Source organism: Cyphomyrmex costatus, unplaced genomic scaffold (assembly GCF_001594065.2).
Source record: "Cyphomyrmex costatus isolate MS0001 unplaced genomic scaffold, Ccosl1.0 scaffold154, whole genome shotgun sequence".
In the NCBI taxonomy this organism is placed as follows: Eukaryota; Metazoa; Arthropoda; class Insecta; order Hymenoptera; family Formicidae; genus Cyphomyrmex; species Cyphomyrmex costatus.
The window spans coordinates 599,437-612,300 of record NW_017275544.1 but is presented as its reverse complement, the minus strand read 5'-3'; the positions used below and the strand labels follow the sequence as shown (position 1 = coordinate 612,300).

Below are 12,864 nucleotides of genomic sequence, written 5' to 3'. Positions count from 1 at the left end.
TTTACTCCAGCTATTACTTTATTTAAATATATTAAAATGAAAACAAAAATGTAATGCTGCATTAAAAGTTTTTCTCATCTGTGACCAGTTTCAATAAGCAATGAATCTAATAAGATCATTAAATTTTCAGTTATAAAAGGCTCGTACACCCAAGCTGCAAGATGAAGCATCTTCCAAGATTCCGTATAATTATGAGCAACATTTTCGAGTAATTTACGTTTCAATTTAATTTCCATATGATATGCTTCATATATAGTTTCTGCTACCTCACCTAAACATATATATTTTGGAAGCACATAATATAATTTTATTAAATAATTCAAAATTATTATATAATTATTATAAGTATCAAAAATATTATAAAATTAATATACAAATAAATTTCTAGTAAATAAAATGTTAGCAATGTTCTAACATTTTGCTAGATATTACATACAAAATGTCATATAACAAATTAGCATCAATTATGTTCTTTACAAAATTTGATTTATTTCCAGCAATTTGTTATTTATAGTTTATATTGACAAATTCCATTGATAGAGAAACCTGTTTTTTCACTCAGCAAAACCTATCAATATAAACTGATAATACACTATTCGAGTCTGTTTAAATAGCTTTTTAATATTATAAATTGTATATCTTAAAACTTCATTGTGTTAATAAAAAAAACAGTGAAAATATTTTTTTTTATGTATTGCAATAAAGTATATGTTTTGATAAATTTAGTTATTTAAGTTATTCCTTACCAAACTTTGTTGTCGGCCATGTTATAAACAATTTATCTGTATTTTTTTCTAAGGCTGATATGGCTATTAATTGATTCTTAATTTGATCTAAGTTTTTAACTATGCCATCCTAAAAATAAAATATTACTTGTAGTTATTTATGTTAATAAGTTACAAATATAATATTCTAAATTCAACTAAAATATTAATTAAATTAAAATAATATTACCCTATATTTATAAAGTTGTAAAGGTATGATATAGTATAAGAAATAACCTAGTAAGAAAGAAAAACTTACCAAGTTATCACAAATATTTTCTAACTTATCACACAAATCTTGTAAAGTTTTAGAATAATTTTTATCATGTTTTTCTTGTGTTATGTTTTTTAAATAAGTAATTCCTTGAATATGAAGGTTGTTCCATTGTTGTATATTTGCATGAATATCTGCAGCTAAATCACGTATAAGACGTATGGATCCTGTTAGATTTCTTCCTTGAAATGATTTAGGTGAAGTTAATTCTGTAATAAATTTATTTGAATAAAAGGCACTGTTCAAAAATTCAATTGTATTTCTTTGATATTTAATATATGTAAATTCCTTTACGACTTATTAGTGTGTAAAAAAAATTACACACACACTCATACACATATATATAATACATTAAGCATAAACTTACTAATAGGAGAAAACATTTTCTTGTCACCACAAGATTAAAACAATAATATTATTCAATGTTTTCCATTTTCTCTTATTTTAATTTTTTCTTCTTTGGTTAAGTATTAACAGGAAAGACTATAGAGACCTCTAGCTAAAAAATACGAGAAGACTAATCTGTGAAGATCAATTTTTTTTATACTGAAATTACAGTTAATTACAGCTAAAATACTGCATAAATAGTATTTTAATTGTGAAGTTTCCATATACAGAGTGACTTTCTCGGGGGGGAGAGGGAGAGAGAGAGAGAGAGAGAGAGAGAGAGAGAGAGACTACCTAAATAAAAATTCACTTTAATATCTCTTCCACCACGACATACACATAATTTTATTTACTATTAATTTTTTAAGAAACAATTTGTAAAAAAATTTTTTTTAATGTTAAAACATTATTTAGAAATTCAGAAAAATTTTAATAATATATAAACATTACATAAAATTCTAAATACATTACAATTATATAAATGTTACATAAAAATTTTGAAAAATGATATGAAAAATTGTAAGGAAATTTCAACTAGGAAATAATAAACATAAAAATATTGATAAGAATTTAATGTAACCAATTGTGCAATAATAGTTTTCAATTGGCTATAAACTTGTCCAATAATTCTGACCAATACGAATGTTGAAAAGTTCGTACTAAACGTCCGATTAATTTCTTTAGAGTTTCTTCTTAAAATGTGTTTTATAATCTATGCTTTTAAATTGCGCGCGAAATTGAGACATAACGGTATTTAACTAGTTACGGACGCGTTTCGGACCGGGTGTTTCTTTTGTATATTTTTGAAAGGGTAAATATAAAAAAGAACCCGTTCCTCTTAAATTTTGATAAAAATATACTCAATCGATGCGTTTTTGCATGAAACGAAAGAATCTGGCAGAAAAAAGTGTCGCTCTGCCCTACGAACCGAGATATCAAGCGTTAAAGTTAACGACTATTCAGGTTAAGAAATCTGTCACAGCCGCGAAATACTGCGCTGCGATTATATTTTCATGCAAAAACGCATCGATTGAGTATATTTTTATAAAAATTTAAGAGAAGCGGGTTCTTCTTTATATATTTATCTTTAAAAGTGTTACCGACTTCGGCTGTGCACTGTATTACATTGATGTGGGTCTGCGGTTGGGCTCGTCTCGTTTGTTCGTCATTTTGCACCTTAGGTGACGACTAGGGCTCCCATGACGCGCGTTATTGCGGTGTGACGACGCTGTAGACGCAGATTCCCGGATACCGTTCGAGCAACGCCGTTTCCGCGGGCTTTGCATCACCCACCTTTGTTTCACATTTATATTTTTTGACTCAAACAGTTTCCTTTTTGTACGACTGGCCACGATTATCCGGATTTACCAGAACCTGGGCCATTTAAATTTAAAAGAAGAAGAAGAAGGTATTTAACTTAATCACAACATTCGCCTTTAGTTGAGAGGTGAATTTCAAGCAAGGCTGCACTCTATTAACTTGCAAAAAATGGCAAATAAAGTAACAAGAGATTACGTTAAAGACAAAGGTAAGATTTGTCTACATTCTCAAAATTTCTCGTGAGAAAGTGACTATTTATATAACCGATATTAAAGTTTTGATGATGCTGGCTACAAATTTTACAAATTGTACAAATGTATTTTAGAACAATTCAAGAATTTCTTCCTGGAGTTTGTGTCAATGGACGATTCAGGAAGAAAAACTTTTAAATATAGGGATATACTTACGAAGATAGCACACCGTGAACAAATTAGCTTTGAAATTGATTTGGATGATTTACACTCGTTTGACGATGAATTAGCTATGTCTGTTGCTAATAATACACGAAGATATACCAATTTGGTTCTGAACGTATGTATAGAAATCATTACGAATACTCTCAAGATCGTTTAATACAAGGTGTATATTTGATACATAGACATTTTTATTGTGTAAATTTGAAATGCTGCAAACTAATACACATATTTGTGTATTTTACAGTAGGTAGAACTAATCAAATATAAATTTTTTAATAGCTGATTCAAGATATGCTACCTGACTTTAAGGAGGGAATTGTTCTACCCAAAGATCCATTGGATATATATACGGAACATCGATTATTATTAGAAACACGTAACAGAGCACCAGGTGCCCAAAATGCTGCTAAAGTTAATTATGCTCCTGAATTGATGCGACGTTTGTAAGAAAACTTGATTTTACGTTCCATCATTTATTATATAAAAATAGCAATCTAGGGTCACAGATATATTTATACTTTTTAGTGAAGTATACTTTAAGGATTTCTCTGATGCAAAAGCTTATTCAGTAAGAGATATTAAGGCAGATAAGATTGGAAAATTGGTAACAGTTAGAGGTATTGTTACTAAAGCAACTGAAGTGAAGCCAATGATAGTTGTGGCAACATACACATGTGATGAATGTGGTTCGGAAGTGAGCCAGCCAGTACGAAAGCTGATATTGTTTCTCTTTTTTAAGTCCAATAATCAGATATTTTCTTTTTTATATTATATAATTAATTATTACAGGTACATTCCTTAAGCTTCATGCCCATACGAACATGTCCAAGCGAGGGATGCCGAGTAAATAAATCTGGTGGCAGGTTGTACTTACAGACAAAGGGCTCAAAGTTCATCAAATTTCAAGAAATAAAATTACAAGAACACGTAAATTTATAAATATTAAATAAAAATTTATATTTACAAATATTTTTCTAATAACAATTTTATAAGTTTACAAATATTCTTTCCTAAATGATTGACGTTTGTATTTTACAGAGCGAGCAAGTTCCAGTTGGCCACATACCGCGATCGTTAACTATCTTCTGTCGTGGCGAAACAACGAGAACTTGTCTACCTGGGGATCACGTCATTGTGACCGGTGTGTTTTTACCTTTCCTAAAAACAGGTTTTAATGCTAGAGCAGGACCTATGCTTTCCAGCGAAACTTACTTGGATGCACATGTGAGAATAAATATATCAATTCTACACACACAATTATAAGCTAATCTTAGTTTTTTTTATGCAAAGTTTATTTTGATTTCAGAAAGTGGTATGCTTGAATAACGCGGATATCGCAGACGATAGCAGTGCAGAATTGACCGATGAAGAATTGGGTTTGCTTATGCAAGATGATTTTTATAACAAGTTGGCTTGTTCTTTAGCCCCTGAAATTTATGGACTTGAAGATGTGAAAAAAGCGTTGCTTCTGCTTCTGGTTGGAGGAACAGATAAGAAGAAAGGCGACATTAAAATTCGAGGTAAAGATGTTATGTGATTTAACAACTTGACATCCTATACAGTGTCCAAAAAGTTCCGGGACATCTGAATATCATGGAAAGTATAAGTATTACAGAAAAGTATTTCAGACAAAAGTTGTAGGGTTCAAAAAGATCTATTTACTGATCACACAAGTTTGACCTTGGGTGGCGTCGCCAAAGTCAGGTTAAGGTCACTTCAATTTTTTTAAATGAAACTCCCTACTTTTCATTACATATTCTTGTAGCACATCTTGAGAGCTTTTCCAAAACATTATAATAAAATATTTTTTCATGAAGTACTTTTTGAGTTATAATGCTTGAAAGTTATAGTATCGCCGGCATTTAACATTATCTTAGATGTCCTATCGACGGCTAAAATCTCTTGAATATTGTTCAAGATCATTATCTGTAACATTTGTCAAGGCCATTAAAGGTTGTACTTTTTATTTTTATGTAAAAAATGAATTTTTAGTGCAAAAAATTTGGATACTGTATATCTACCTCTACTTTGATACTATTCAAATACCATAGACAATGTCAAGATAATTTTATTGCTTCTAGGCAATATTAATATTTGTTTGATGGGAGATCCTGGCGTGGCAAAGTCGCAATTATTATCTTACATTACGCGATTAGCCCCAAGATCGCAGTACACTACAGGACGAGGATCATCCGGTGTAGGTTTGACTGCTGCTATCATGAAGGATCCTTTAACAGGTCAAATGGTGTTGGAAGGTGGAGCTTTGGTATTGGCGGATCAGGGAGTATGTTGTATCGACGAGTTTGATAAAATGGCAGATACTGATAGAACAGCGATTCATGAAGTGATGGAGCAACAAACCATATCTATCGCCAAAGCTGGAATAATGGCCCGTTTAAACGCCAGAGTTTCTATATTAGCAGCTGCCAATCCGGCATATGGCAGATACAATCCGCAGAGAACAGTCGAGCAAAATATTCAATTACCTGCCGCATTGCTATCACGATTTGATTTATTGTGGCTTATTCAAGATCGCGCAGATCGGAGTAATGATCTTAAGTAAGTATTTTTAAGAGTAAAAAAATGTAATGTTTGTATATCATTTATAATAATACAAATAGGCTAGATCTCTTAGTCTAAACATCTAACAATATAAACAATTTTCTCGTTCTAATTTCATATTTTATGATATTTATATGCTGATAATGAACACAAATATTCTTTTGATAGACTCGCGCAACATATCACGTATGTTCATCAACATTGCTCGCAACCTCCGACAGAAACAGAAGCTATAGATATGAAATTAATAAGAAAATACATAAATTTGTGTAAAACGAAAGAACCTGTTGTATCGGAAGAATTAACAGAATATATTGTCGGTATGTATATACACAATTCATATTTTTGAGTTAATTACAGAAAAAAAAATGGAAACTTAAAGAGAAAAGAAGAAAATATTTTTAAAAAATCTACTTTTATTTTTTTCAATGAATTACAATATTAAAATTACATTTCAAAAAATTAATGTTTTAAAATTTTAATAAACATTTAAACTGATTTCCTGGAACACTTTGTTTTCTTGTTGAAAAGTTGAGTCGTTGTAACAAATAAACGGTATGAAATATTTATTGCTATCATGTATTAAACTAAAATTATTTGGCAGATTTATTCTAAAATATACTATTGCAGACTCTTACGTGGAAATGCGGAAAGAAGCACGTAATAGCCATGACAAAACGTTTACCTCCGCTCGGAATCTACTAGCTATCCTTCGACTGTCGACGGCATTAGCACGGTTGCGATTATCGAACGTAGTTGATAAGGATGATATAGCAGAAGCAAACAGATTAGTAGAAATGTCCAAACATTCGATTAATTACTCCGAACAACGTACCAACAACACGCAACAAGATCCGATTAACAGGATCTTCCAATTAATACGAGAACTTGCTGGTGATAAAAAAACCGTTAAAGTGTCAGATATTCTGGAGCGATGTACGAGCAAAGGATTTAAACCTGATCCAGTGTATAGATGCATCGAAGAATATGAAGCGTTAAATGTGTGGCAGGTCAATCAGACCAGAAGATTAATCACTTTTATTTAAGCTTAATTTTTTCAACTTGACATTTACTGCAGAAACTAATATTTGTTATACCCTCGAAGTACACTCATTCTGTATTTTTTACAATAAAAGATAAATAAATTTTATTTGTGTGTGAATATAATCATTTATTATATATATTTTGTAATAACACTAAATATACAGCGTGTCCCTGTTTTTAATTTACCATCCCTTTTATCTTCGCAGAACAAGATCGAATAAAAAATATGTTCAGACATAAGTTGGTTTGACGGGACATAGACAGATGAGATAAAATTAATTTACGAAAAAGTCAATGTTTTATGATTATATGAAGATCATGGCCATTTTTTAAAATGTAATTGTTTTATAATATAATATGGTTCTTCTATCTATAAAAGTATTAGAGATATGAAAAATTAATTTATACTTTATTTTGATACATATTGACATAAAATATAGAATATTTCGTAAATGATTCTTTTTCTTATAAATACTTTAATAATTTTGTGTGCGTGTACGCGCGCAGAGTAAAGGGATAAAACAATGTAAAGAAAATATAGTTACTTTTCAAATAAATTTTGCAATTTGCAATATGCAAAATTATATTCTTTTTAGTACAATCTTTACACAATGCTAGAAACATTATTAATATTAATAATATTTAATCGTACTTAAATATTATATAAATATATTTATTATGTTTTTAAGTAACAATATTCTATGTCAATTATTCAGTTAAAGATTATATTGTGGTTGTGTTCAGTTTTCACACTCACAAGCTGTATTATGTCATCTTTGTTATCTATGCGTGAATATCTGCACAATATTTTCATAAGCATTCTATTATTTTTTAAATAAAAATATAAACATTCTGGCAGATACTTATGAAGATATATACGAGTATAAAAGTTGCAGTTGCATTACACATTACAGCAATATTATTTTAAGCAATTGCATGCCGTACTGCAGGACATAACTATAGAACACAGATAATCCAAAAAAGTAATTCTTTTAAAATACCTACCCAAATTACGAAAAGTATTCTTTTTTTTGTTTTATTTCTGGATAAAAAAACCAATTCTATGCCTTTTTCAAATACAAGAAGAAAATAATTTATACGAATTTATGTAAGAGTTCGCATCAAAATAATATTAAGAGTTTGAAATTGCTTTTAGATAATGATACTCCAACAAAACACAATTACATAATTTTTGGAAACATTAGTTCTTAAATTGATAAAATTAAATAAAAATCTAACAATTCAGGTCAAGCCTTTTTTATTGACAGAACTGATGCGCACTCAATGCACATTAAAGCCGTTACACGCTAATCTAATTTAAATGTAAAAGTGAGATATCTCAATTGATAAAATACCTATAGTGTATATTTTATCACATAGTACAATAAAATGTATTGAGCATTTCACGGTTTAACTTATTGTTTCTATATTCTTTTAAACATATCTTTAGATCGATTTCTGTATAATGACTTTAGCACCAAATGCGCACTAATTTTGCTAATAAAAACGCTGAACATTGCCAAAATTGTAAATATAATTCAGTTACGTTGTATAGGTACTATAAATTTTTAACTAGAATATAGGTGTATATCAAAACACTTATTTTCATTTTAGGACCTCAATTTGGGGACTCGCCTTCAAAAACTCATCTCACTCGAACATGAATGAATAATCTCATAATTCTGCGCCTTGTGTTCTATTATATTCTGTATGATTATTACCTATAAGCAATTTAATATTCCACCATTTAATTTTATTTACCGGCGGTGCCCGGCGATTACTATACTTGCGGATGATCCATTTTTTCACAATTATTTTAAATAATTAATTATTATAGAAACATAATAGTAAAAACGTGAATCTCTCTTTTTAAAGTCATAACGATTGTCTATGCTATCTAGGATAATGTGTCTCATTACTACGAATGAATATAAAATTTATCTTATTTAGAAAAAAACATAGAAGACTATTAAAATTGCAAAGCACTAGGATTTGAAGAAATTGTAAATGAAAGTGATCTTACTTAATATTTAAGACAAGAAATTATGAATGGGCATGTATACTAGAATACCACAATAAATGCGAAAAATTAAAAACTAGCTCTTCGTGCATTATACAGAAATATTTAAGGAATTCTAAAATAAAAATCTGTAATATTAATTCTTATTTATAAATACAATTTTTTTATAGATAATTTTTTAGGTTTCTCATACTATGACAAACTTTTATTTCAAATGTAAAATATATATAATAAGTATTATTTTTAAATATACGCTTTTATTCTTCTTGTTGCTACTCTGAGTTTACTTCAAATTGTTTCTTCGTCAATTTTGAAGCTATTTTTACACAAGACGAAAGACAAGATATTGCGATTATTCGGTTGTGCATATTTTTTATTCATTTATTATAAAATATGCTAATATTTATTATATGCATAATATCATTGATTATTTTTTATTATTATTATAAAACTATCGCTGTTGTATTATTTTTAGTATTTCATGTTAATAACATTACTATTTATTGTGTATAGCGTAAAATATAATAATATATCTTAATTATAAGAAACCGATTTATACGATTATATTTTACTATACATTATATTATTGTAAACACACATACTTACAATTAACAAGCAATTTTTAATATGGGAAGTATTTTGTTTGATTGTCAAATTATATGACCACGAAAATTATGTATATTGTATATTCGACTCATACGGACAAAATGACATTACACTATTCGACATGCACGAACAACTGAGTTTATAGAACTACAAGATTAAAAAAAAGATTTATATTGATTTGCAAATTACATATATATGTACCATATACGCTTAATGAAATTCATGCCGATATATAAAAATGTTTAAAATAATTTGCATTTGCATTTCAAGAACCGAAAAATAACGATCAAATATATATTTTTTTTATTATGCTTCTCTGTCAAATGGCTTTCAAATTTTACATTATTATTAATTGATTTTAATCGTTAATTTTTTCCAATTTTCCATAAGAAACATAAAATCGTTAGAACCCCATTTTTGTTATATTTCCTTTCATCGGTTCGAGCGTCAATATGTTCTTTTACCGTATCAAGAGCTCCGTGTTAGCACGTACGTGAGGTGTTCGGAAATTTAGACGTTACGTAAAGGCATTGAAGAAGAAAAACAACGTGAATCGCGCTCTGCGAAAACAAAAGACGCACAATTGGTTGTTACACGCTGACACCGCTATTAATGCCCTCCTAGTCCTCCTACCTCCTGATTGACGTTATTCTCAGAAGTTCTTAACTGCGTCTTATTATTAACGTTGTCACCACGAACGAAAAGGATAAACGCAAATGAGGGAATTATGACGTTTGCAAGTCGCAAGTGCTTAGTCTGGATGCATTTCCAAGCTAATTTTAGCTGTGCAGCTAAAGAACACATCAAGTCAAGAGAAAGTCAAAATGACGTACTTTGATGTCAAAATGATGATTTTTGGTTACATTTGACTGTGTTTATTGACTTTATCAAAATAAAGTCATTTGCTGACATTTTGACTTTTTGTTGACTTTCATGTGGTTTTTTCTTGGCTATGATTTAATTTCTCTTAGATTGTATTTTCTTTATCAATTGTATTCTATATATATAGTAGAGTTTATTTCTTTTTGAATCGATTCGCGCGTCGTCTATGACAAAATTTGTTGGAAGCGCGTTACGTTCGTTGTTGTACTTGGAGTATAAATTATGACATCAAAACGATGGAGTCAAAATGACTCGAAAATAATTACTAAAAGGCAATTTTCAATTATTTATTATTCATTTTAACATCGTTTTTATGGTATCATGATTTGTGGTTCTCCTTGGGATGCATCTCACTTTGTCAAGTTCAGAATCACATAAGTATAAATGAAACCAAAGGTTTTTTTCTCAAAAGAATTCATTATTTATCACACGTCAGAAAACGGGAAAAGAATTTTGGATCTGGTTGAAAAAACGACTTTGACTGGTGTGTTTTAGAGTAAGAATTTCCGTCGAAAATTGAGATACATCCAGACAAGAACCGACATATATCAAAGTCTTCTTTTTTGAAAACAATCGTTTTATCACAGTAAGGATTGGTCTTTTAAAAAGGCTCTCGAGACTAAGGTCGGTATTCATAGTCGGTTCTTAGTCTTTTCAAGATTGTATTAAGTTTGCTTAAGATACTAATGTGGCCCTTTGATTGGTTCATGGTACCTCAAGACTGAATCTAAGGCGGTCTTGGATATAAGAACTACATTGAAAAGAAAAAAACAAAAAAAAACAAAAGAGACACGAAATAAATTGATGTTTTAAATTATGGCATGATATTAGCCTGAAATAATAAATTGCAATTTATCTTTGATACTAAACAGTCAGTTCTATACTTAAATACATTTAAGAGTCTTAAGTCTCGATTAAAATCCACATCTTGACTGTGCAACCGTAACTTCCACACTGATGAGAATTTTTCTTAATGTTTTTGAACGTTAATTTTGTTATGAAGATGCAGAGTACAATAAGTCAAAATATGTGTTTTCTATGGGAAATTTTTGTGGACATTTGTGCTGGTGCGAATTAGCACCAATGTGGAATTTTAAGCTTAAGTAGATTTTAATACAATACTTGAGACGATCTTAAGACAAAAACGAACTATACAGAATACTAGCCTCTATTTAATAAAATTTAAGCATCTATTCAAGTAATCATCGAAGAATGATATCCTCTTCTTTCCCTCAGCTATGTTCAAATTCTTCCACTCGAGTGCCGTCCAGGTAATATTTTATTTTTGTTATTCACCTAATGTTAAACAAGAATACGAACATTCGGGAACTTGATAAAGTCTTGACATCCACCGACCTTCCTTCACATACCCGTTCATGTCCGAACGGGCCCCTTTCGTACCCCTTTGCCCTTCCGTCCCACGCCCAATCCCCTCCTGGGAGGTCTGTCTCCCTTCCGTGCCTTGTTCCTCGTCGGTCGGCTCAGTTCCCCCACCAACCAGTGTCCAGTTATGTTGTGGCGAGCAGCGGTCGAGCGTCACTGACTCGACGCTGATAAGCTCGTCTGGTTTTTCGCATTGTTTCGTGAATAGCATTCTCAAATTTCTTTCTATTTTCGACACCGTTACTTACATGTTTTGCGACAGTTAGTGCGCGCTTAGATCACATTAGTTTGAATGTATCAACCATCCTAAGTTAACGAAGAGGGAACGACCGATTATCGGCGGCACGCAGGTAGGCGGGCGAGCAAAGCGAGTCACGAAGCGGAGTTGCGAAGTGAAGGTGGCGGCGGAACCGCGGAACGGGGAACAACGGGGAACGAGGAGCGGCATCGACTTGAATTCGGCTGCGGATTTCGCGGGCGGCGTATTACGAGCTCCAGAAGGCTTCTTGGGATTCCAACCGTCTTCGTCCACCACGGAAGGGCCACGGCACGAGAGAATGCGGCGCGATCGGCCGACAGACGATGGCCGTTAGAACGGTGAGTGTATTCGTATTCGAGTGTATAATGCGCGCGGCATGTATATGTGTGTATACACGCGCGCGAGCCACTGCCATATTGAGACAACAAGGATTCTCGAGGCTAACGGACTCACAAGACGAATCCGGCTGACCGTCGGATTTCGGGGACGCGACACCCGCTGCCCTTCATGACCCTCCGTTCCCGCAGAGATCCACCTGTGAACGCGCATGGTGCTACCTTCTGACAGGTAGAGTACGGCGAGTAGGGGCCATCGGCTTTGCGCGAACGATCGTAGCGACGCGAACGACTCGCACGAGCAAAACGCGAGTGCACCGTGCCGGTCCCCCTCAATTTTATGGGACAAAAACTCAGGTTGAATACATAATGAGATCGAGATGAAGTAGAAGTCATTTTATGAAAATTCATATTAACAACTTAAAAATATTACTCAAAACTTTTTAATTTAAAAATCACTCAACACAATCGTTTTTTTATGAAAAAAATTACTTAAAAATCATTATGTCAAGGAATCATCTCAAAATCAACGTCAAAGGTGGAATGACAAATAAATAGAATAAAAATTTTTCCTAAATTCTTCACTTCTATTTATTATCTTAATCTTATTAT

The 12,864-nt window shown here is 31.5% G+C and overlaps 3 protein-coding genes across 3 annotated transcripts in view; 2 read left to right on the top strand and 1 right to left on the bottom strand.

Moving 5' to 3' along the window:
- Positions 1–10: 10 nt before the first annotated feature.
- On the bottom strand, positions 11–2,590 carry LOC108783502 (cyclin-dependent kinase 2-interacting protein; the record flags this gene model as incomplete). The annotated part of the gene is made up of 4 exons (XM_018552072.1): positions 11–271; positions 747–855; positions 1,024–1,247; positions 2,530–2,590. Coding segments are annotated over 4 exons (591 nt in total), but the record flags the coding sequence as incomplete, so codon positions are not given.
- Positions 2,195–6,819, top strand: Mcm7 (minichromosome maintenance 7). The gene is made up of 11 exons (XM_018552097.1): positions 2,195–2,236; positions 2,607–2,953; positions 3,071–3,276; positions 3,441–3,604; positions 3,687–3,867; positions 3,951–4,088; positions 4,200–4,385; positions 4,468–4,681; positions 5,243–5,720; positions 5,892–6,043; positions 6,354–6,819. The coding sequence occupies exons 2-11, from the start codon at positions 2,914–2,916 to the stop codon at positions 6,767–6,769; spliced, it is 2,175 nt and encodes a 724-aa protein (XP_018407599.1). The 5' UTR covers positions 2,195–2,236; positions 2,607–2,913; the 3' UTR covers positions 6,770–6,819.
- A 5,287-nt stretch (positions 6,820–12,106) lies between these two features.
- LOC108783508 (trichohyalin) overlaps positions 12,107–12,864 on the top strand; it is a 62,136-nt gene continuing 61,378 nt past the window's right edge. The window contains exon 1 of the mRNA XM_018552083.1: positions 12,107–12,255. The gene's annotated coding sequence lies outside the window, so the exon portion shown is untranslated. The remainder of the gene's footprint in view (positions 12,256–12,864) is intronic.